At 52.5% G+C, this 25,176-nt stretch overlaps 1 protein-coding gene across 2 annotated transcripts in view; it reads right to left on the bottom strand.

The window, feature by feature from the left end:
- The window catches only part of OLFM1 (olfactomedin 1), a 37,301-nt gene extending 32,229 nt beyond the window's left edge, over positions 1 to 5,072 (bottom strand). Inside the window, exon 1 of one of the 2 annotated variants that reach the window (XM_081065781.1) lies at positions 4,802 to 5,072. In XM_081065781.1, coding sequence (XP_080921907.1) covers positions 4,802 to 4,867 — 66 coding nt within the window. In that variant the 5' untranslated portion in view covers positions 4,868 to 5,072. The remainder of the gene's footprint in view (positions 1 to 4,801) is intronic. The other variant, XM_081065783.1, reaches the window with a different exon arrangement.
- Positions 5,073 to 25,176: the final 20,104 nt, after the last annotated feature.

The raw sequence follows: 25,176 nt of genomic DNA, 5'->3' as shown, positions 1-25,176 counted from the left end.
CACTGAGCCGTTTTCTGTACTTTTTATTTTCCTCTCTGTCTTAACAAGAACCTGAACTCAGGCGTCTTGGGTGTCAGACTGACCTGAGACTACACCAGGACTCTGTCACTTACTTCTGGGCCATTAGGCAGGTTCCTTACACCCCTAAGCCTTGGTTTCCTCATTTTGAGAATAAGGACAATGACAGAGGGTTGTGGGGTCTATCACGATGTGACCCAGGTTAAGCTCCAGGCAGGGAGCTCGACACGTGCTAACCCTCAGAAAATACTAACCCTGGCTACTGCTGTTACCTCACCGTGCCTCTCACTCCTGGCAAGTTGCTTGTATTGTAATAATCTAGAAAACGAAGTGGTATGCGTTTCCCTTTCTTTCCACTCTCTCCTCCCCTTGCCATTCCACGTGAGAGGGGCCTTCTGGCTGCTGGCTTCAGAGTGGGAAGCACGTCCACAGAGCATCTTCAGAACCCCAAACTGGCTCCCTCCCATCAGCCTGGCTCTGGGCTCTGGTTGCCATGCGTCTAATTCAGTTTAGCTACTAATTAGTTTTGTATTACTTTACACGCTGATGTTAATACTGATTACAAGGCCTGATAACTTTAGTAATAAATACCACCCAAGGCAGAAAATTACCTTTCTTTTTATTAGGGAAGACTGGAGTCAGTGGGATGAGAAGCCAATTGTTTTGGGAGATGAAGCAGCTGCCTAGGGTTGAGGATTTACGGCTTGAATTGGTAGTGTCCCTCTCCTGTGGAGTCCCCTGGGGCAGAGGCCAGCAGAATACATTCCATGTGTTCTGAACTGTGTAACTGGTTCAGGAAAAGACCCCAGGGCTCCCCAAACCCCCACACCCACTACCACCACCACTCAGTGTCCAGGGCAGATGTGGCCCTAAATGTGTAGCTGGGGGAGACGAGAGGCAGGGGCAGATGGACAGGAAGTCACTGGGTCATCTGGCCCAAGGTTAGGCGCAAGCACGTGACAAAATGTGGGTGTTTAATTCTCGTTACATTTGTTCAGGGCAGTGGGTTGGGGTCTTCCACTGTAGAGTGAGCTAAGTCTGAAAACAAAAGAACAGATTCGCAGTGATGGGCCTAGGTGGGGTTCTGAGGGACTAACGCCCTGCCAGTCCCACTGTGACCCCTGCCATATCCGTACTCAGCACCCACCACTCCTCCCAGATGGCAGCCCGGGGTTTGCTCACCTCTCTACTCAGGCGCCTAGACTGGAAAACAGCTCATCAAAGTTGGGGTCGAGCACACAGCAGTCACCCCATAAAGCTGGAAGGCATACGACAACCACAGTTGGCACTCCGGGAGCTCTGTGGTCATTTACCGCTGGAATCCCACCAGGGTCTCGGGAGGTTAAGAAGGCCACGCCCAGCCTGGGGTTATCGGGGCTGATGAGAAAGGCTCTGCTTCACTCTTAAATACAAATTCTCAGCACACCTTTACTGAGTCCTGTCCAAGCACCAAGGTGTTTTCCCCACCCCCCGCCGGCTTCATCCTTCGGCTTCTGTGTGCAAAGCCCCTTCTGCCCACCTGTTCTTGCCCCATCTTCCTGCCCTGGCTCACTGCTGGACCCAGATGCAACCATGGGTCCCGCTCACACGTCACCCATCTCCACGGCTTCCTCCAGTTCCCAAGGCAGACCTCCCTGGGATCCCACTTGGTTCAGACTCTCGTGGCTCTTCAACAAATCATTACAGCAGGCCCTGAGTGTTCCCACAAAGCCCATCAGCCCGATGCCAGATGGTGAGGCTCGGACTCGCTCGGCATTGTAAGCCCAGGTTTGACCATGTTAAACTGACTAGCTGACATCCAAGAACTGTGTGTGGAAAGAGGGACAGGGGAGCGGCTGAAAGAATTGGACTGGGGTTTGTAGTAGGGAGACTTCCTCCAGTTTAATCCTCCTTGGTCCAACAGGGTGGAAGTTCAGGCTGAGAGGTCAGAAGCTTCTTTCAAGGTCACCAGACTGTGCCTGGTGGGATTGGGGTGAGGGTAAGGGCAGCTGGGTTCAAGGTCCTTGTTACAGAGCTTCCCAGCCCTTTCAGACCATCCCATACAGGGAACACGCTTCTATCTGAGGTGGCCGGGAGCTTGGGGAGCCCTAGCACTGTCTCAGGCCCCCCAGAACAGAGAGATCTGTTCTGGCTGGGCAACTCCATACGATGCTTCTCAAGGGGTGTGACACGCCAGCCCTTTTATTGAAAAATCACAGAACAAGACCAAGGAAAACATCTTTCTGTCTGAGGTCAAAGTTCATCAGGGCCCACAAGCCTGGCGCGTAGTAGGCCATCGACCAATAGTTGGCATGTGATTGAGGGGCTCATCGTAAGCGAGCTGTCGGGAGGACCGATGGCCCAGCCATGTGCTCTGCTCCCACGGCCCGTCTGCCTGAGCCCTTCTAGCAGCATTGATAACATGCAGGTAAAATCTATCCGGTCCTGACTTGTTCCCAACGCGATGCAGGCTAATCCATAAACACAGCGGCTCTGACCCCTCATGTCCCATGGAAGGGACCTAGAAGTGAGGACGTGGCTATGGGAGCAGTTTACCTAAAGTGGGAGAGGAAAAGGGTGGAGGGGAGACAGATACCACATAGCTCAACCACCAGCGCTCTCTTCTCCCTGCCCTGAAGCCCACAGGTATTTAAACCAATTACAAAGGAGGGACCCTAGGGTCGAATCACTTTGGGATCAGGAAAGCAAGATTCTTGGGCGTGGATGTCCCCACGTAGCCTCCGATTCAGAGCAGCCCAGCCCTGCGTCCACACCCACACCCACTCCTACTCCTAGGCCCCACCCTACAGGGGTCCACCTGGGAGGGACCAAGGCAGCCGCTCTCTAACTCCTTCTCACTGGAGCGATTTCAGCTACTAGAGCCTTTCCTCTAAAATCTCACCACAACTACAGACAATAGGCCTCCAATGGAAGATTCTGAAGGCTCAGGTGGCACAGGGAGGGTAGGGCCATCCAAGTGCAGTGGGAGGAGCGGAAAGGAAGGGAGGAGGTGGGCTGCCCTGAGGACACATCCCCGAGAGATCCCAGGCTCCGCTTCAAGAAGAGGAACCTCCCAAAGAAAACATTTCACTTTCTGCCCCAGGGGAGGGCTTCAGGCCAGGGGAGCTGACCAGGGTCCTGATGGGACAGTCGGGATGCAGGGTGACAATGCCGGTGTGTGTGTGTGTGTGTGGGGGGGGGGTCTGGCCGAGATTCAGATGGCCTCCACTGTTAGAATACATGGGCAAACACTCTCACCATGGAGACAAAACTTCCAACTGAAGCTGAACCAAAAGTTTTTTCGAAGAACAGGGATCTTTAAAAGACGTGAGGAGGACAGCCTATGGAGGAGATGCATGCTGTGGTATGGGGGCAGACGCTTAGGGCACCTGGAGGTGAGAAGGCTGCGAAGGTCTGGAGACCCTCAAGGCAGCCACTCCCAGGGCCACCCAGTACCAGCCACTCTTCTCCAAGAAGTCCACAGAAGGCACACGCCGTGAATGGCTACTTGCCTGGCTCCTTCATGCCTGTGTGCTCATGTCTGTGGGGAGTGAGTGTGCGCGTGGACGCAGGCACCTGTCCATCCGGAGGGCACAAGCCTGCCCCTCGGCCAGGCCTGCCCGGCCACCAAGAGAACCTCTCTCACAGACCCTGGCTGCAGCTCTTCAGGGCCATTGGCCAGTGTCTGGGGCCTCTGGGGTTAAGTGGGACAACACACTGGCTGAGGCTGCACTTTCCAGCAGAGCCAGGGAGCAGGCAAGGGCTTCGGGCAAAACCAGGAAGCTTGTTCCAGAGCCTTCTCTCCTGTGATCCACCTCGCACCCTCGAACCCTCTCTTCTCTCTTTTGTTTCCTCTTTTGTTCTGAGAGATGGGGAGGGTTGGGCATCTGGGGCTTGAGGCTAAGGTGTGGGCTGCCCTCCCTCCCCCAGGACTTGCAGGTGCAAAGGGCCAGCGTCTCAGCTCAGAGCATGGCACAGTGGCACCATCGAAAGGGCATTTTAATGTCACTGCCGAGTAGCCTGGCTCCCAATGCTAACAGGCTCTTCCCAACACCATGGTGCCAAAGCAACACAGCCAGCCCCATGCTCACAGACACCCTTCCTCCTCCTCCCAGACCTGCCAGCTCAGAAACACATTTTTAAAATGGAGAATACCAGCCAGAGACAGGCTTTCTATTGATACATTGTTCAGGGGATGATAAGCCCACTCCAAATGCCCAGAGGTCCCCACACGCACACGGCGGCTCGCCACTCACACTTCATGCTGAGCATGTGGCCACAACGCCCCCAAGCCCTCCACACTGAGCCCACAAAACACCCCAGCCTGGCACACCCCACCACCTGCCCTTCCGGGTCTGGTCTCGGTGGCACCACTGCCGTCGCCTGCGTGGGGAGCGCCAAGGGCAGCATTGTAACCAAAGGCAGGGACGTTTCCGAGGAGCGGGGCGTGGGGGTTGGGTGGGAGTTAGGTCAGATCTCCCTCTGAGAACGCGGGCGCTCGGGGGCTTGGACAGCCTGCTGGCCTCCCCAGAGAACAACAGCAGCTAAGTGACCCCCTCGTGCTGCCACTGGAACTTCTCGGCAGGGCGTAGGGGGCCCGCGGCGCGACCCCGCTGGGCCGGGCCGGGGGTCCTGGGACGCTCGGCGCCAGTCTCGGTTCGTCTGCACCCCACCTCCCTCCACCCCAACCGCGGGGCTCGGGCGCCGGGGCGGGGGCAGCGGCTGCGCGGAGCTGCTCCCCGACTTTGCGGGGCTCGCAGGGCGCCTCGCGCGCACGGAGGAAAATGGCGTTGGATGCACGTACTTGAGTGAGTTCGGTGCCCATCAGCACGAGCAGGAGGAGGCTGAGGAGCTTCCGGGCCGGTGGCATGTCTCGCTGCCCCCTCCAACGTCCTGGCTGCAGGAGCCTGCTGCTCGCCGGCGGCCGCGGCGTGGACGCGGACGCGCTCCCGCTCTGCTGGCTCCGCGGCGGCACCTGGCCGTGTCCCCGCGCCGTCAGCACCCGGAGCCGGCGGCGCGCGGGATGTGCTGCGCGGAGCCTCCGCTCTGCATACTGATGGGTCCCCGCGCCGCGGCCCGGGCGGGGGGGGGGCGGGGGGCGGGGCGGGGAGGACGGGGGGGCGGGGACGGGGGGCGGGCGGGGGGGGCAGGAGGGGACCGGGGGCGGGGGGGGGGGGCAGGAGGGGACCGGGGGCGGGGGGGGGCGGGGGGTTGGGAGGGCGGTGGAGGCGGGGCGTGGGGGGGGGTGGGGGGGCGTGGGGGCGGGGGCGGGCGGCCCCTCCGGGCCCCTCCTCCACCGGCTGCGGGCCCCGCTCCCCCGCGCGGCGGCCAAAAGTTTGCTGGGAAGGGGCGGGGGCGGGGGCGCAGAGGGACCCGCGCGCCACAGTCGCGCGCGGGAGCGGGGAGGGCGGCGGCCGGCGGGGAAGCAGGCTGGGACAGGATGTGACATCAAAAAGGCGGGGGAAATTGAACGCGGTGAGAAAACTCCCTCCCGGCCTGCGGCCGCGGCCGCTGAGGTCCAGGCCCCCGGGACCTGGAGTCCGGACGCCGCGGCGGCCGGTGCTGGGGACCCCGGCCCTCCAGACGCCAGGAGCCCACGCAGAACGCGGAGGGGAGAGGCCGCTGGGGTGCGGGCCTAGGATGAAAGTCTTGGCCTCTCCAAGAGGTGGGGGACAGAAAAGCGGACCGTGTCCTCAGAGGCCACTCTTTTCTGAGAACCTGAGGCTCTGACCCAAGGAGGCGGCTCCAGGGCTGGGGTGGGGGTGGCGCAGAGCTAGAAGGCAGCTTCCCCCAAGAAGCCTCGGCCGGCAGGTGAGCGGGAACCAGGACGGCTGCTCACCTGCCGGCGGTGCCTTCCAGACCCCTGAGCCCCGCCCACCCTCCGACATCCGGCCCTGGGGACCGCCTCCCGGTGGGTGTGCAGGGGAGGTCCTCCCTCTCCGTCACCCTACGCTCTCCTTTCAAGTGCACTTCCAGCGGGGACCCCAGTCTGACTACAGGAGGTTGTTTTGGGGGCACCATTTTCCATTTTAATTCCTCATTTGGTGGGACAAGTCCCCAACCACCTTTATTTTCTAAGATAGGGGGGGAATAGGCATCTCGAAGCATGTCCCATTATTTAGCGTTGAGTCTTTGGAAAATAAACTCTATAAAGAACATATCTCCCAGCAAGAGTCTCCAGACCCACTAACCCCGGGAGGAAGAGCTGTAAGAGGGATGTGGCCCAGCCCTGTCACTTCACAGAAGGGGACACTAGAGCCCCGAGGCCGGGTGGAGGGTAACACGTCAGGTCACCAGGGAGTTCCAGAGCAAGGACAAGATGCCAGCTCCTGCAGGGTCACTGTGCCTTCTAGCACTGGAGAAGGCGTCCTCTGGGCATTGGGTGAGGGCGCTGAGCAAATGTGCCTCAAGGAGAGCAGACTGTGCGGCAGCAGTCACGCCTTCCCTCGCCCTCCTCGGAGGTCTGCCCTCTGAGCCCCAGAGGCAGAGCGGCCTGGACAGGAAGCAAAGGTGGGCTGGGCTTTAAGGGGCGGGCTTCCCCCCCCCCCCCGCCCCGCCCTCAGGAGTTCAAAGCACAGGGTTCCTGGTGGTCTGCCCTGAGCCAGGGTGGACCTGCGGTTCTGAGATGAGATGGTGCTGGGAGAACAGGGAAGGCGAGCTGTGGGAGTTCTTTGCCTCTCTGTCCCCTCCTCTCTTTTATTGACCCAGGAATGAGTGAAAGAAAGCTGTTTGTGAGCCCCTGGGGCCCTGCACCGGCTGAGAGATGCAGCAAGGTGTAGGCAGAGAGTGCTGCATTTGGAGCTGGAGGGACAGTGTCTTGTCGTTTCTCTTCCAGGTCGTGGCTCACAGCCTCAGTTTCCACTTCTGTAGGATAGGAATGAATGCTGCCGACATTGCATGTCTTGAGAAGATCCAATACAAGAATGGGTAAAAACATTTAAACATTGTATTTTAAAATCTTTGATTAAAAAACATCGAGAGAACTGTGAAGAAGGTGCTGAGAGTGCGTTGAGAGCCTTCTGCCCACCAGGCACCCCACCTCCGTTTCTCCCTTAGCCTTTTGCCTCTGTCCCCGGTGTGCAGAAGAGGACAGAGGCTCAGAGGTACGGGGCATAGTTAGGGAGCTGGGGTGCGAATGCCGGTCCTGGGGCGTTTGTTTCTATGTGACGAGGAGGAAGCCACCTTGATTTCCTTGCATGGACTAAGATCTAACATCCAACTTTAGAAGGATCGTCTTTATTTTTGAATCCTGCTTTTGGATACACACCCAAAGGAAATGGGTGCAGAGTCTGCCATAGATATTTGCGCCCCCACGTCCATAGCAGCCTTGTGCACACTGGCTCCCAAATGGAAACAACCCAAGTGCCCGTCGACGGATGACAGATAACAAAATGTGGTGCATTCACACAGTGGAATATTATTCAGCCTTAAAAAGGAAGGGAATTCTGACCCATCTTACACCACGGACGCACCTTGAGGACATCCTGCTGAGTGAAATAAGCCAGTCACAGAAGGACAAATGCTATATGGTTGCACTCACAATATGTGGCATCTAGAACAGACAGATTGATAGAGACTGAAAGCAGATTGGAAATTACCAGACACTGGGAGTGGGGGGTGGTGGGAAGAATGGGGAGTGATTTATTTAATTTCTGTTTGGGTGATGAAAACGTTTCGGAAAAGACAGTGGTGATGGACACACAATATGGTGAATGTAATTAATGCCACTGAATTGTACACTTAAACATGGCTAAAATTTTACTACATATAGGTACATATATATAATTTTTTACCACAATCAAAAGAAATAATGATGTATTATACCAATAACCTTTGATTTGTACACTTTCAATGAGTGCATTGTCAGGTATGTGAATTATATCTTAAGAAAGCTGTTTTTAAAACATCACAGACTCATTATTCTATCACTTTAAGGAAACAGGATACAAAGGAGAACACAATAGCAGAGCCCACTACCCACAACAACCTGTGCCGTCACTGGCTGGTGGTCGCCATACAACCCACACCCCGACCCTGTGACCCCGAGCAAGCCGCCTTCTGCGAGTGGGGTTGATGAGGCCAGGCCTTCCCTGCCTGCTGAGTCGAGTGAACGAGTCACAGCCGTGGAAATGCCAGGACAGTGCCTCACGCACACCGCGAGATCGTCCCTCACGTGCTGTGCAACTCAGAGGCCCTAGATTGCACTTGAACTTGACAAAAGGACGGGACACCAAGGGGAGACTGAAGGAATTGCTAACTAAAGCTGGTTTATATTCACCACATGGGCTATTATCCCCCAGAAGAACGTTCTAATGTGGGAAAGAAAGTCCAGCAGACCGTCACCGTCGGCCTCAGACGCGTGTCCGTCCCCCGTTTCCATTCTGACCACATGGGCCACGTCCTGGTCAGAAAGACGGGCGGTTGCCGTGTCCTCTTCGTCTGGCCTCTTCTTTCCCGTCTTTGCATGTTTAGTGTTTATTTTATTTTCACATTGTCGGGGTTTGCAATGTTTATGTTCAGTCCTGCAGCCACAATCCTCTTGTCAGTGGTCCCACTTCTAGATTTAGGGGGTTTCAGCGCCCCCTCCCGTGCCACCGGCAGGCTCCCCTTAGTTTTTCTCTTCCCTTCACCCCTGTGGGTGGTCTGAAGTCAGTGACACTGCCACACCTCTGTGCCGACCACCTTAGATTCTTGTCTTTCCTCTTGTCCACTGGCCTTCCCAGCTGAAGTTCTATGAAGCTCCTCAGAGCGGTGGCTCCAAGCAGAGGTGGGTGCGTGCTGGGCTCTGAGGGTCCGGCTGGTCTGGGGCGGCTGCCCTGTCCCTCACACCAGCCCTGAGCCCCTGAGCTGTGCTGGGACGTGGAGCCATCAGGCCCTACTTTGGTCTTCAGCTGGTACAGCAGGTCCTGGGCACCCCCACCATCCCCTCTCCTGCTAGCCTCCTGATGGAACTCAGCCAGAGCGCCAGGAAGGAGCCTCAGGAAGCCGCCGGCAAATCAATATGCTTCCTGCTTCTTTAAGACAAGCCTCTCTCCACTGCCAGCCTCATTATAATGTGACAGAGCGGTTGCCAAGGCAACGGCACTAACTCTCCTGTCTCTGCAAATTTCCTAGCAAATGGGGCCAAACCCAGCAAGCTGTCAGGCTCTTGTCTCCCAGCCAGCAGGATGCCCGGCCTTTACCCTCAGCCCAGTGTCTCACAGCCTCCCCGCTGGCCTCAGCCCTTCCTCTCAGCCTCCCGGCCCAGACTGTCCTTGTGAAACTGACACACATGAATTGAGGACCTACTGTGTGACTGGCCAGACCAGACAGAGGACCTCCTCGGGGCTGCGGGCACCAGCATGGGCGACAGTGACAGACTTGTCCCCAGGACTCATGGCTGCCTTCCCTCACTGGCTCCTGGGGCTGCTGTGCCCTTCAGCTCGTTTCTAACTCTTAGGGGTCATCAGGGAAGAAACGGGCACTGTCCCTTTGCTCCTGGACACGAGTAGTCACTTCAGAGATTGTGCGACCACGCTGCCGTGACCATTCTTAGCTCTCCTGTGTGTCGGCCTGTGCTAAGGCTTATATGTCTCCTCTCACAAGACCCCTGGGGCCTTATGGAGTTCCTTTGCAGGTGTTCACCCAGAAGCTGCAGACCCCCACTCTGTTGGCTCCAGTCTTCCCCATGTTCCCCATGCAGGCAGCACCTCTCCTCCTTGTCCAGCTGGGATTCTAGGACTCATCCTCAGAGCCCCGCAATAGCCACCCCCACCACGGTGCAGACTGGTCCCACTTGAACTCGCGACCTTTCACGAGGCGCCCTGCCTCAGACCCCCGGCTCTGACTCTCCTGCTGCTCTCACACACACCCTCTCCCACTGCAGACCCCCCTCTGATGGCGTGATTCTGGCTACAGGAGGAAACCAGAGCTGGGAGGGGAGGGGCTCCCGTCAGGAGATCCAGGTCACCGGCCCTCTGCCTGGCTGTCCCCAGAGGATGGTCTGCCCCATGGAGCACCACCCTTCCCCTCATACATGAGGTGCTCTCTTCTTTGCGTGACTGCACTCATCACCAGCATGAAAGGTTGCCGTTGGTCCCTCTTGAAAAAGAAAACCTCTTTCCCTTTCACCCCTGCCCCACGGCCCCACCGCTCTGCTCCCCTTTACAGAAGTGAGGTCTTCACTGACTGCGTCCACATTCTCCCCTCCAGGTCTCTCTCAGCCCAGCTCCCAGCAACTTCCAGGTTGTCAAACCAATGGTCAAAAATGAGTCTTCATCTTACTTGAAAAAGTCAGCAGCACTCGGGTCCCATATACACCCCCCATCCTGGAGCCCTTCCGTCCTGGGACCCGGCAGGCCACTCCCCTGGTGGCCCTCATCAGGCTCCTGGTTGGTCCTCCCATCTTCCCACCTCCTGGAGGTGGGGCAGTACTGCTCTGCCCCCCACATCTCTGTGCCGGGCCCTTCCTCCAGGCCACGACGCTGACCACTGTCTCTGATGTGTCCCGGCATCCATCTGAGGCAGCTTCTTACTGAGTTCCAGACTCGGAGCCAACGTCCATCCCCACAGCTGCCGGCCATCTCATCATCTCTCGTACCTGACATGCGGAGCACACAGTTCTGTACACCCCACTCCAGCCCCGTCGCTCTCCTCCTGCTGCTCCGGCCAACAGGCCAGGGGGCACGCCTGGCTCTCTGGTTTCTTTCAGAGCTCACACCCCACCCGTCAGCACATCCTGCCAGCCACCGTCCACAGCATGCAAGATTCACTCTCTTTTTCCCACGTCCACAGTTAGCAGGGCTGGGGCAGCTTCTCCCATCCTGACCCTGCGAGGGTCACGGCTTACCCTGCCCTGCGATGTGCTCCATCCTCTGTCATGAGGCCCTTGTCGCCGTTCTAACTTGTTCCTTCACTCTCTCCCAGCTCCGTCCTCCCCAGCTGTCCCATCGTCCTGGTGGCCCTGGGACACACCAAGGACGTGCCTGTCTCAAGGCATTTGCAGTTGCTGATCTTCTTGGGGACCCTCTTGTCCCCAAACCCTGCATGGCTCCTGCCCTGGCTTCCGTCAAGCCTCAGCTCAGATGTCCTCTTTCTGGGAAGCCCACCCCATCTCTGTCTAACTCGCGACTCTGCTTTGTCTTCTTCTTCTTGGCTCTTATTACAGTCAGATGCAATAATATTTACTTGTTTCGTTTTCTTCTCTGCCCCACTAAAGCTGCCTGAAGGCAAAGCAGATAACCTCCACACCTTTTGGGACCGAACTTGTGTCGTGCGGCTGCCAGAACAAAGGACCACAGACGCAGAGGCTTAAAAGAGCAGACAGGCATTCTCCCCCAGCTCTGAGTCCGGAAGCCCAAAATCAAGGTGCGGGCAGGGCCATGCTCCCTCTGAAGGCTGTCGGGAGGGTCGCTCCTGCCCAGCCCAGGCTCTGGTGGCTGCCCATGTTCCTTGACTTGTGGCCACATCACACCCATCTTCAAGGTCAGCGTCTCCAGACTCTGCTCACCTTTGCACCATCTCCTGTGTGTGTCAGACGACCTCTGGCTCCTCTAACGAACTTGTGATGGCCAGCAGACACTCAGGATGGCCTCCCATGTCCACACCCTTCACTTGGTCACATTTGCAAAGACCCCCTTTGCATAGAAGGTGGCATTCAGAGGGTACAGGCAGTAGGATGTGGACTTCCTTCGGAGAGCTGCTTTTTCAGCCTTTGGCAGGGACAGAAAATAAACAGCCAAGCAAATGAAAGAGCAAGGTAAATATTGATGGTAGGGAGGCTGCAAGCCAAGAAACAGGATGGTAGAGCTGGAGGACGTGTGGGGAAGGTGGCTGGGCAGGCACCTGAGGAGCCCATGAGAGGCGGGAGGTGGAGGGACATGTGTCATGGTGACTCTTGGGGACAGGAGAAAAGAGAGGGCCGCTGTGGGGTGGGGTCCCACCTCAGTGCCCCTTTGTAGTGCAGAGCCACCAGGGGACATGGACAGAGCTGTTACCCAACAATTAACTTGTGCCAGGCACTGGGCTAACCTCTTCTGCTATCTCCTCCCTGCTGTTGCTTCATTTTACATGTGAAGAAACTGAGGCAGAGATGAGGGAGTCACTGGCTCAGAGTTACAGGGCTGACGTGGCAGAGGCTGCCTTAAAACCAGGACCCTTGGGATCAGCGTGGGGCTCTCCCCTGCCTGCTGCCCTCCCTACAGCCACCCCCTCCTCCAATCTCGGCCCCACTGGGCCCCACTCAGCCCCAAATCTACACCTGCAGAGATGCACTGCCACAGAGGCCCAAGGTGTCACCTGCCCACTGTCCATTCCCCAGGGTACAATTTGAGACAAAGACACAAAGGCTATTAACATGCTGGTGAAGGTCAATGGTTTAGAAAAAAAGGCAAAATGAAATGACGTGTCAGTTTCCGCGGTCTCTCAGGCTAGCATTTTGTCAGCAGCAACAACAAAAAACTTGGAGCCAGTCAGAAATTCTGTACCAACCTGCAATTTAGGAAAAGTCAGCAAGGCAGGGGCCTGCTGGGCCTGCCCTTTTCCCAAAGCCCTTGTTTAGGTAAAGAAATGTGAGACTGCTGCCTGCAGTGGTGGGAACCAAGCGCCTTCGGGGTCACGAGCAGCGACCCCAGAGGGAGGGCTCATGGGAGGCTTCCCCAGAGGCTCCGTTTCCTGAGTGATGGATTGGCGTGTACATGGCCCAGCGACACGTGTCCTCGGCGTGTGCTCAGAGGACACAGCCTTGGGAGAAGTGCCGGAGGGGCTGGCACAGCAGAGATGAAAGCCCTTGCTCCCATGCGTGTGACACAAGGTGGCATTTCACCCACAGAGACTGGTGCACTTCCTTTCAGATCTGTACGCATTTATTTCTTTCTCATCCACCCATCCACGTGAGCCTCCAGCACACGTTGAACAGTTGTGGTGAGAGCGGGAGGCTTGTCTCGTTCCCAAGCTGACAGGTTCATCATTCACCACCGTTAAGTACGACGTTAGCTGTAGATTTTACATCGCCACCCATTAGAGCCGCTGGAGGAGTCCCAGTCTTCATTCACTGAGGGTTTTCCTTATGATTTGATGTGTAATTTGGTCAAATGCTTTTCTTGTGTATCTGTTGCATAGATCGTATGGTTTTCCTCCTTTATTCTGTTAACGTGGAAAATTACGGTGATTAATTTTCAAATGCTAACCATCCTTGCATTCTGAGATAAATCCTACTTGGTTATAATGTATTGTCCTTATTATGTGTTGCTAAACATCCTGAGTTGCTAGTTTTGTTAGGGTCTGTCTTGTCTGTGGTCAAAAGGAATATTGGTTTGTAGTTGTTGATTTTTTTCTTGTAGTGCCCATATCTGTTCTGGTAGTAGGATTATGCCGGCCTCAGGAAACAAGTTGGGACAGTTCCCCTACTCCTCTGTTATCAGAAAGGGTGTGTGTAAATTTGATGTTATTTCTTCTTTAATTGTTTGATATAATTCACTAGTGAAACCGTATGGACCTGGAATTTTCTTGGTGAGAAATTTGTTTGTTTATATTTTAAAACTCGTTTTTAAAAATAGCTATAGAGATATTCAGATTTTTTCTTCCATCTATGTACATTTCGGTAAGTAGTATTTTTCAAGGAATTTGTCCCTTTAACCAAAGTTGTCAGCTTTGTTAGTATAAAGTTATTTATGATAGTCTCTTATTAAATCTTTTTTTTAACATTTTTAAAATTACTTTCAGGTGCACAAAACAATGTAATAGTTAGACATTTATCATTTATATCCCTCACACATCCACTACATCTTTAATGTTGTTGAGTTATTGGCATAAAGTTATTCAAAATATTTTCTTATCTTTTTTAAGATCTGAAGTAACAACCATTTTTTTATTCCTGGTATTGATGCGTTGTGCTTTTTCTCATCTTTTTGCTTGGTCAGTCTAGCTAGGGTTTTGTAAATTGTTTGATCTTTTCAAGGAATCAGCTTTTGGCTTTGTTAATTTTCTCTATTTTTGTTGGTTTCTTATTTCTTTCCTTATCTTTATTATTTTCTTCCCTCTACTTACTCTGGGATGATTTTACTCTTCTTACTTCTTGAGGTAGAAGCTTAGGTTATTGATTTTAGACCTTTGTTCATTTCTGATACATGCCATTTAAAGCTATAAATTTTCCTCTAAGCACTGTTTTAACTGCATCCCATCAATTGTCGTATGTACTGTTTTAATGATCGTTCAGTTTCAAATGTTTTCTAATTTCCCTTTGATATCTTCCTTGAGTATGGATTATTTAGATGTTATTGGTTTCCATAAGTTTGGGAGTTTCCTAGTTATCTTATCATTATTGATTTCTAATTCAATGCCTTTGTGGTCAGAGAACATAGTCTGTGTGATAGCAATTCTTTTTTTTTTTTTTTTTTTTTTTAGTTTTAGGTGCACAAGACAAAGTAATACTTAGATGTTTATCATTTATATCCCTCACACTGTGTGAAACCCCCTCCCCCATCCACTATCCAACTTATGTCACACAGAGCCATTACATTTTCATTGTCTCTTTTCCTAATGCTGTACTCCGCTTCTTGTAAGTACATACATACATATACATACATACATACATATATATATATAAATATATATATATATATATATATATATATATATATAAAATTATAGTTGGCATTCATTATTGTTCAGCTTCAGCTTCAGGTGTACAGTGCCGTGATCAGGCATCTACATCATCCCTGAGGTGGTCTCCCGAATGAGACAGGTGTCCATCAGATACCCTACAAAATCTTTACAACATTATTGATTACATTCCCCAAATTAATTTTCAAAACCCCGTGGCCATCTTGTGGTTACCGACTGTTTTCTAATCCCCTCACCTTCCCCCTTATCCCCACCACTCCCCCGCCCATCTAGCAACCCTCAGTTTTTCCTCTTTGTCTCCAAAACTGTTTCTGATTAGTGCATTCACTTATTCTCTTCTTTAGATTCCACATATAAGTGAGATCATATGGTATTTGTCTTTCTCTGTCTGACTTATTTCACTTAACATAATGTTCTCTAGGTCCATCCATGTTGTTGCAAATGGTAAGATTTCTTTCTTCTTTATGGCTGCGTAATACTCCCTTGTATAAATGTACCACAGTTTCTTAATCCAGTCTGTGTGATAGCAATTCTTTTAAATTCAGTTGACTTGTCCTGTGGCTCAGAATATGGTCTGTCTCAGTGAGCAGACTGTTTGCACTCAGAGAGAATGTGCATTTTCCTTTGCTGGCTGTAATGTTTGATACACATTAGTTATGCCAAGGTGTGGATAATGTTCAGGTCCTGTCTGTTTTTATTGCTCTTCTATCAAGTGCTGGGAAAGGCGAGTTAAAATATTTTACTACCATGGTAGAGTTGTTTTTCTTCCTTGAGTTCTGTCATGTTTGTTTCATGTAGTTTGCGGTTCTGTCATCAGATGCACACACATTTATGTTGTGTCTTCCTGATGAATTGGTCCTCTTATCTTTATGAAATGCCCATCCTTATCTTTGGCAACACTAGTTGTTTTTGGGTCTATTTAATCTGATATCAATGACTTCAATTTATTCTTGCTGTTTGCATGGTACATATATTCACCCGTTTACTTTCAACCTGCTTTTTGTCTTTATATTTAAAGCGCTGCTCTTGTAAACCGTATAGAGTTGGGGCTTGCTTTTCTTTCTTTTTTAAATCTGTCCTGATAACCTCTGCCTTTTAATCAGAGTACTTATTCTATTAATATTTAGGGGTCTTGTGTGATATTTTTTGTTTGTCTGTTTGTTATTGTTGCCCCTTTGCTACTTTCTTTCAGATCATTTGACTGTTTTTTAAAATAATTCCATTATAATTAACCTCCTAACTTTTAAGTCGTACATCTTTGCATTGTCAGTTTCGTGGTTATTCAGGGATTTCGATACACACTCCAAATGTTTCACAGTCTGCCTACGGTTCACACTGTACCACACTGCCAATTACAGGTCCCTTCACACCTTCGTTCTTTAGTATCGTTGTCAAATGTGTTACTTCATATACACTATAAGCCCAAAGACAGTGTCTACTTTTTGCTTTAACCAACCATATGTGTTTTAAAGAAATTAAAGAGAATACAGTCATTTTCTGTTTCCCTGTATACCTGTCATTTCTTATGTTCTCCGTTCATTCTAAAGATTCATATGTCCATCCGGGTCCTTCTTTCTGTCCCCGGAGCCCTGTAGCTTTGCTTGTAATGCAGGCTCCTGAAGAAGGACGCTGTCCTCCCACTGAAATGTCTTATTCTTCACTGTCAAAGGCGCCACTCCTTTAATTGGAATTCTTGGGTGCGAGGTTTTCTTTTCCTCTCAGCATGTGGGTGCTGCCTCAGATGTTACCCAATTTCACAGTGTTTTTCTCTCTCTTCTTCACATTGGGTGATTTCTATCAGTCTAGATTCAAGCTCACTGATAATTTTGTCCAGTCTGCTAATTAAGCTCATCTGGCAAATTTTAAAATGTATGATGTTTTATTTTTTAGTTCTAAAATTTCCATTCGGACACTTTTTTGCATTTTCCATGTCTCTGCTTGAGTTGTTTTTATTTTTTTCATTCATTTGAGAGACTTTTCCTTTTTCTCACGAGCGTAGTGGCAAATGGCTGTCGTGGTCTGGTAACTCCCACATGGGCTCCATTTCAGGGTCTTTCTTTTAATGTACATCCTGTTTTCCTGACCCTTGGAGACCGTTATCACCCTGGACTGCAGCTCTGTCTTCTATGGTATCGCTCCAGTGGACTGGCATTTCTAATGGGCATTTACTCGGTTAGATCCAAGCACCAACTCTGTCCCACCTACGATGACCGAATCGCAGGTCTCAGTCCAGCTTCTGTGTGCTCCATACACGTGTACTTCGGGCTCCAGCAAGAGTCCCCGGCAGGACTTTTATACAGAATGTGTGCTCCCTTCTTGGCTCTCTCCTTTTCTGGGTCCCTCCTAACTGTCCAGCACCCCTGCCTGCCCAGCCTCCTCCAGCCAGGATGGCGGCTCTTTCCATCAGAGTTCCCACTGCCCGGCACTGCCCTGGTGACCGCCACCCGGTCCAGCCATCTGGACACAGCTGCAGAAAATGAGGCCTGCCCCATCCATATTCTTCTTCCCATCCAATATTTGCCTGCTTCTGTCCTCTCCACAGAGGCCTCAGCTAACTCTTTTCTTGGGTTTGTCCAGCATCTATAGCTGGTTTTTGAGAGGACGAATTTGTTAGTTTATCTGTCCTGGGAATGGAACCCTGGAAGCCATTCCTTCCTTTGAGCACCCTTTATCACCAGCAGGGGCAGGGGAGGCAAGGTCGTTTTATTTCAAAGGCAGCCAGTCCTGGTCCCTTTACAACTCACAGGTCAAACTTTAACTTCTTTCATCGTTGACCTCCAGAAGCAGGCAGGTGGTACTTTGAAGACTCTGTCTGGAAACTCCAGACAGCTCACTGAGTTCATTAAGTTTATTTCTGATTTTCCACGAAACCACAGGCAGCCATGGTACGAAACGTGCTGCTCTGGCACAACAAGACCTCACGCCGCCAAGGGCATTCACTGCCCTTCCTTTAAACCCGTGATGTCGGCCTGCTCGGCGCAGTTCCTTAAGTGCCTACTATCACTGCCACATGCTTTCATCTTGACCAACAGTCTTCCCGATGCTTCTCCAGCTTCCTCTCGCCACCTGGCATCAAAGCCAATGGCATATGTTTTAGGTGTTTGTTATGACAGCACCCCTCTTCCAGGAACCGTACCACACGCTGGTACCTATCATGCATAATAACTTACCCAAACTTGGTGCGTAGACAACCGTTGTTTACTTTGCTCACAAAGCTGTGGTTTTTATCAGGGCTCAGAAGGGACAGCGTCAGCTCGGGCGGCTTGCAGCCTGGAGGAGACTCTGCACTGGGGGCTGGACTCGCCTGCAGCCTCGTCACTCACACAGCTGGCCATTGTTGCTGGCTGTCGGCTGTGACCACAGCTGGGGCTGCTTGGCTGCCTCCCAATAGGGCGGTGGGGCCAAGGGCAGCCTTCCAGGACAAGAAGGGAGACGTAAGTGCGTGGCGTTTTTGTGACCTGCCATCACTTGCTCTGTACCCTCCTGGTTGAGGCAACACAAAGTCTGCCCAGATTCCAGGAGAGGGGACACAGGTCACACCATGAGATGAGACGGGGTGCCGGGGGCACCATCACAGTGCAGAGAGAGCTCGGGAGACGGGAGTATCGAGGTGGCCACATTTGGAGAATACAAACCGCCATGGGGAGTATCTAAGGAAGGGAGAGGGTTAACCATTATTCATGAATGAGCAGCTAGTCCGTCTTCTGCTTTAAAGGGCTCAGCATGGTTTGTCCAAAACAGTTATTTTTTAGTCACCTATGCTGTTTGGGCTTTATTCTCGCTGCTACTCAAGGTTCCTGGTCTTCAACTAATAGTAATCACAACCACTGTTACCATGGTTATTACCCAAAACAGTGCTTACATCATAATTATTAGAAGCCAAGGGCCTTTGAGGGCTTTATGGATATTAACTCACATAGTCGTGTGTCTGCCAGTTGCGTCTGAGGAAGACAAACAGGCACTCCAGGACACAAACCTGCAAACCATGGGACATTTCCTCCCCACAGCTGTCCGCTCACCACACTGGCTGTCCTGAGTGTCAGGTCCCCTGAGTGCTGTGATGCCCCCAGGCATGCAGGACTCAGCCCAGTGTTACAGTTACAACGAGAGCGGGGTGATGAATTGTCATCAGGCCAGGCCTGTCTTAACATTGTGACCTGAGGTGAGAAGGCACGGAGTGGCCAGAGGAAGGCTCGGTGAGAAAGCAGAGCAGTGGTGCCAGGGGGTCATTTAGCTGAAAATATCAGAGTGATTCTTTCCAGCTCCGAGTCGCTCTGAATCCGATCAAGGAAGACGGGCTTTTTTGCGTCCATTGGAAGTTCAGTCGCAAGCTGAAGAGAGCGGGTGGTTTCCGGAGCCTGGGGTCTGGAGCAGGTGCTGGACAGACAAGGCAGACTCATGACGACAGGCCCACCGCCCAGCAGCCTCCAACGCTGCTGGCAGTGGCTCCCGCAAACCAGGAGCGTGGGCACGTCTCGTCTGTGATCCTGTTCATCCCCACAGCCAAGACCTGGGCTGTGGCCCTCATCAGGGCCACCTGAACCACTGCAGTGCACCTTAGCCCTCCCTGCCCCCACCCCATCTCTCCCATGTTAAATCCATCCTGCTGCTCTGTGTCACCCTAGGAGTGGCCTTTCTCTCATACTAGTTTGCAAATCTTGCTCTTTGCCTTGTTCAGTGTTCACAAGTGTCATGTGGGGTGTCATGCGGGGTCTCTGGTCCTGCTCCCCACATAAGAACGCAGGACATGGCGAGGCCAAAAAGGAACGCCCACGGAGCCATAGGTAGGGGAGTCACACCACTATATTCTCGCTGGTGGCTGGGTTGGAGACACAGGAAACAGGAGCCACACTATCTATAATCCACTGTCCACTTCTCTGTCTGCCAACCAACCAACCCCCTAGCTCAGCCACGGCAGTTATATCAGTGGCCAATGGCTAACCAGTAACAGCTGATGGTCAACTAGTCACAGCTGACGGCCATCTACTACCTGAGCCAACATCTTTCCACCTGAGGCCGAGAGCCTGGAAACTGCTCTCTGGGGCTCTGTCCCCACAACAAGACAGGGGTCAACCTACACATGCAAAACCTGGTCCCTGCCCGCCTGTCTCGGTATGAGTGGGAGCGGCCACTCCCTCTGCACGGCGCTGGCCCTGGGGGCCCTGGCGGCCACCCCTGCAGATCCTGTGTGTATCTATGTGGCCGTGGCACCCAGGAGGGCTTCTTGCTTTCTGGTCACAGAGAGTTTTCACTCCGTTTTCTCACCCTTGAACGTGAACCAGAAGTGGGGTGGGGTATTAGTGATGGTGGGGCAGTGTGGTCTGGGCAGTCAGGCTGGCGAAGACTGCCGTGCCCAGGACGGTTTTTCTCCTGTGATGGATAAAACATGGAGGAGAGGTTTTTGGAGCAGATTGATTTCCTTCCTGGAAATGCAAGCGGTGTTAGCATGAACCCCCCACAAACCCACTGGGGCCCGACCCGAGCCTGGCCAGGCAGAGCTGGAGGCGGCCAGGTCTCCCTCCTGCACACGTGGTGGCCAGCCGGGCTTCCCGAGGCACGTCTCCCCAGACCCAGCTGTAAGTCCATAATCAGGGAGCGTGATTGATTTATGTAATAGACTGTGTTCTGTCACAGAGACAGAGTATTGATCGAGTGGTTTGATTCTCTTAGCAGGTGCGGGTCATTCTGTCCCCATTTGCTGCAACACGCAGAGTTTATTCTTCTAACAGCCAGCGTTCTCCATCGGGCCCCTCACCACTATGGGGGTGGTCGTGGAGGATGCAGGAGGCTTGCGCTTGGTCGGTCAGCGGCCTTTTCTCCCTGTCCTCTCCCTCGGCACCCTTCTCTTCAGGCATCGTCCTGCTGTCCATGCTGCAGGAGAAAACAGGCCCATTAATTACCCACCCAGGCAAATTGGGGAGTGCAAGGAGAGGAGCTGAAGCAAAAAGAGTCCATTCGTAGTCGAGTCCCATTGAAATGGATTTTTCAGAGCTTCCCATGGTGCTGTAGCCGTGGAAATGCAGGGTGGTACGCGATGAGGACAGAATTGGGGCGCCTGGGCTCCATCAGGCTGGCTTCTGGCCCATTGCACTTCTCAGGGTGGAGCTGGGTTTGGGCATCTTCCCCAGGCCAATGCGCGTGGGCGACAGAGCGCTGTCTGCATTGCGAACCTCTCTGTTGAGGTTTGATCCTGCAGGACCCCACCAAGAGCCCTGTGGCACAAACAGGGTGGGGACATTTGGGCTCACTGTCCCCTCTCCAAACTCTGGTGATGCTCCACCCTGCTTTGGATTTACCTAATGGGCCCCTCTGTCCTCGGGAGGAATGGCACCAGCGAGAGGGAGGAGGAGGGGCAGGGCCGTGGCTCCTCGGATCAGGGAGAGACGCGAGGCTCAGGGCTGTGAGTGGAGGACTGACTGTTCAACCAGAAGCAAGGGCCTCCTTCTTTCTGGTAGATATCCAACCTCCTTCCAGAGTCAAATCAACATTGCTCCCAAAATTTCATGGCGTGCTCCGACCACCACTACTACTACTGATTTCTATTTCTAACATAATTATTGAGCGCTCTTCCTGGCTTTTAAAAGCCATTTATTTGTAAGTCCGTTTCTATTAACTTTTCATTCATGTGCTTTTCCTATTTTTGTCGTTTTTTTTTTTTTTTTCTATTGGGTCCTCAGTCCTTTTCTCATGGATTTGTAAGAGACTTAAATGTTGAGGAGATTAACCTTTTGTCGTATGTTGACAGCTCATTAGCCTTGGATTCCCATTGGCTTGTGCCTTTTTTTGCTGTGTAAAAAGATTCCATTTTATGACAGGATATGTATCCATTTTTTTCTTTCGTGGATTTCTGGTTTTAGGCCCTCTCCCCTCTAGGATTATATTTTATAGAATCAGTTTCCTTCTCATCAATGTATGGCTTCATTGTTTATAATTAATTCTTGGCTCTCGTGGAATAATTTTGGTGTAGGGAATAAGGTAGAGACCTGGGTGCATTGTTTGTCCCAGCTCCCTCAATATACCACGTGTTTCCCACTGACTGGACACCAGCTTTATCGCAGGTGGATTTCCGGGCCTTTGGGTTTCCTCTGGATGCCCGTCCACTCGGGACGTTTGTCTCCCCACTCAGCAGGGCCAGGCCACGGTGATCCCTGTGCCCTAAGACACGTCTCGTGGCTGGTGGGGCCAGGGCTGTGCCTTGTAGGTGACTGTATGCCCACCAGCCCATGCGTTCACACTGGCGGTGTATGTGGGGTGTCCTGTGCAGGGAGAAGTTGTTCCCCCGCCCCTACCTGGGCTACCAGGACCAGTCGTCAAGGATGGCACTAAAATAGTTCCCACCCTGGCAGACAATGGCAGACCCTCAGCAGCACACACACTGCCCTCCACAGGCGGCAGTTATGGGCCGACTCTCAGACGCGGACCCTGGAGCCGGGGCAGTGGTGCAGCAAGCGCTGGGGAGCTCCAGCCGGAGAAGTGTCTCGTGGGCTCACGGGCCAGGCTTCCCTGCTCCAGTCCCACATGACCTGTCTGTCCCCCTGAAGTCCTGCCTGCCTGTCCCATGTTGCAGGACTTCAGGTGACCCACAAAGCTCCATTAAAGGACAGTGTGGACTTCTCAGAAACAGCTGAGGCCGTGGGGCAGGCAGAAGAGGGTCTGGTTTGGACAGGAGTGCCTCTTGTCCTGCGTGGAGCTGGCCACTCTTACTCTCTTCTGGATTCTTGGACCCCTTCTCCCTTCCACTCAGCCTTTAGGACAGGCCTGGGTGGGAGGACAGAGGGTGGCTCTGTGGGGTCGCAGGTGTACCCTGTTCTCACTCTCTTGTATGTTCCCTTAGCTAGCTCAGCACGCAGGTGGGGGGGACACAGCTGAGAGAAAACAGTGATTGTCCCTTTACCCAGGGTCCAGCCCAGCACCACATGCTATCGCCAGAATGATGGTGGCGAGAGCCCAGCCCGCAGCAGCTCGGTGAAAGCCAAGGGACTCAGAATTGGGTAAATGACCCCATGTTTACACAGTGTGGGACATTCAGCTCATTGTGATGGCCTTTCGTGGCAGCTGACAGATGCTGATACAGGTGCCTGTATCCTTGGCCCGCAGCACGCAGGGCAGGTGGCAGCCAGCAAAATGCCAGGCCCAGCTGTTAGCTGGCCTCACGTGTCCCGGCCCTCCCTGCCTGCTACCACACCACCACCTGGGCCGTCTCTGTCCTGCTGGCTTCTACTCCGGACCATTACTCCAATGACAGCTACTGGTCACTCCTGCCGGCACGAAGCAGAATGCAATGCTCCTCTTACAAACGGCCAACAGTGAGAACCCAAAAGAAAACCTGTCCTGTCCCGTCTCTCCAGACCCTATGCCTTTTCTCTTTTTACCTCAAACCAATTCCAAAGAGCTGCCTGACTCACTGACCCCAGCACCCTTCTCTCCTCCACCCAAGGGCCCTGCCCCCACCTTCCCCACCCTGCACCAGCATGACCTCCACTGACCTATCTAATCTGGTTTTCTCCAGGACATCTACGACAATCTGGTGTAATGGGCTAAAAAATGACCCCCAAATCAGCCCTCGCCCTAAGCCCTGGGACCTGAGAGCGCTACCTTACATGGCAAAGGGACTTTGCAGATGTGAGTAAGGATCTTGAGATGGGAGATGGCCCTGTTATAATCACAAGGGTCCCCCTAAGAGGAGTCAGGATGATGGGACCAAGTGACAGAGGTTGGAGCGGCCACAAGGCAAAGAAAGCAGGTGCTGCCAAAAACTGAAAAGGCAAAGAAGCAGGTCCTTGCCAGGGCCCTTCACAGAGAACAGGACACCTGCACTCAGCCCCTCCAGGGCTGTGCTGTCATGAGCCACCAGCTTGGTGGATATTTGTCACAGCAGCAGCAGAGAGGACTCATACGTCTGGCATGTTGTCTATTTTATTGCTTATTCATTTATCACCCCCCCGACCCCCGGCACCCCGTAGAATGCATGCTTAATGAAGACAGGAGTTTGGGTCTGTCTTGTTCATGGTTTCATGCCTGGCGACTAGAACAGTCCTGGCTCGTGGTAGGCACTCAATAATCACTGCCATTCAAAAGAAGGCGGAATGGAAAGTGGCCCTTAAGCACATGAAAAGCTGCCGACCCACCCTCACCATTGTAGAGATACAAATTAAAATGAGAGGGAGACGCCATTTATCGTTATCAGACTGACAAAATTCTGGACCTATGACCGCCCACTCAAGTCTCCTCATACTTGGCTGGGACGAATGTGTTTTGAGGTGAATTGTGTCCCCCAGAACTTAGTATGAAGTCTTGACTCCTGATACCTGTTTGGGAATAGGGTGTTTGCCAATGTAACCAAGTTAGGATGAGCTCGTTAGGGCGCCACGATCCAATATGGAGGAAGAGACGAGGGAGAAGATGGCTGTCTGAGGACAGAGGCCAAGACTGGGGTGATCGATTTACAAGCCCAGGAACGCCAAGGATCACTGGCAGAAGCTGAAGAGGCAAGAAAGAGCCTTCCCCGCAGGTTTCAGAGGCTGTGTGGCCCTGCATACACCTTGACCATGGGCTTCTGGCCTCCAGACTGTTGTTCAAGCTGCCCAGGCTGTGGTGCTTTCAGCCCAAGGAAACAAATACAGAGCGTAAAGTATCCCTGTGGAGGGAAAGCTGAAAGTATCTAGCAGAAGAGCTCTGGCAACAACATGAAGAGATGTAGGCAGGAGACTCTCTGCGAGGCAGCGGCGAGTACAGCAGGGGACGCCCTAGGTTGTTGCCCACAGCTCTACAAACAAATCAAGACAGTCTCTCCATCCTGCCTGGCAGGACCCCACGGATGTGTCACGGGGAAGAGGGAAGTGCAGGTCAGTGTGGAGGGACCCCTAATCTAAGAAAGGTGAGACATGCAAATGCACAGGCGTATATTGTTACTTATATTTTATAATGGGGAAGAGTGGTTTTTAACTCTGGTGACGTCATGATTTACTTACGGTGGGAAGCTGGCCTTCTCTGCGTGTGACTCCTTGTGCATTATTTCAGGAAACTTCAAACACTACATGCACTTACAGGCATCTACCACGTCCTACTGATGGAGAGGCAAAACAATCTTAAATTGTTTGTGGAAACTTAGTTTGGCGCAAAAGCAACTGTGGTTTAAAAAGTTAAAACTAATTGGAAAAACTGCAATTGCTTTTGTACCAACCTATTATGTTGTTAATGGAAATACCGACGTTGACACTGTTTCTGAGTGTTGTGTTGGCATAAGGGGGATGGACATGCACATGGTGGGACAAAGGGTTCTAAAAAAGGGTTCTAAACCAAGATGAATGCAAGATACAAAAGGAAACAAATGACATACAAAGCCAGTGATCCTGTATTTCCATTGGAAATACTGTGACATTGCGATAGATATCTTTTCTCATAGAAGTCTGTGTGTGTGCGCACGTGTGTGCACATGTGTATGTGCACTTGTGTATGTGTGTGTGCATGCGTGTGCATGTGTGTTCACACGTGTGCACGTGTGCACCTGTGTGTGCTCTGTTTACTGAAAAGGCCGGGAACAATGACCAACTCAGTAGCATTGAGCACCCCAGCACC

This window comes from Rhinolophus hipposideros (genome assembly GCF_964194185.1).
Source record: "Rhinolophus hipposideros genome assembly, chromosome: 11".
Lineage (NCBI taxonomy): Eukaryota > Metazoa > Chordata > Mammalia > Chiroptera > Rhinolophidae > Rhinolophus > Rhinolophus hipposideros.
The sequence above is the reverse complement of the archived record's forward strand: the minus strand, read 5'-3'. Positions and strand labels throughout refer to the sequence as shown.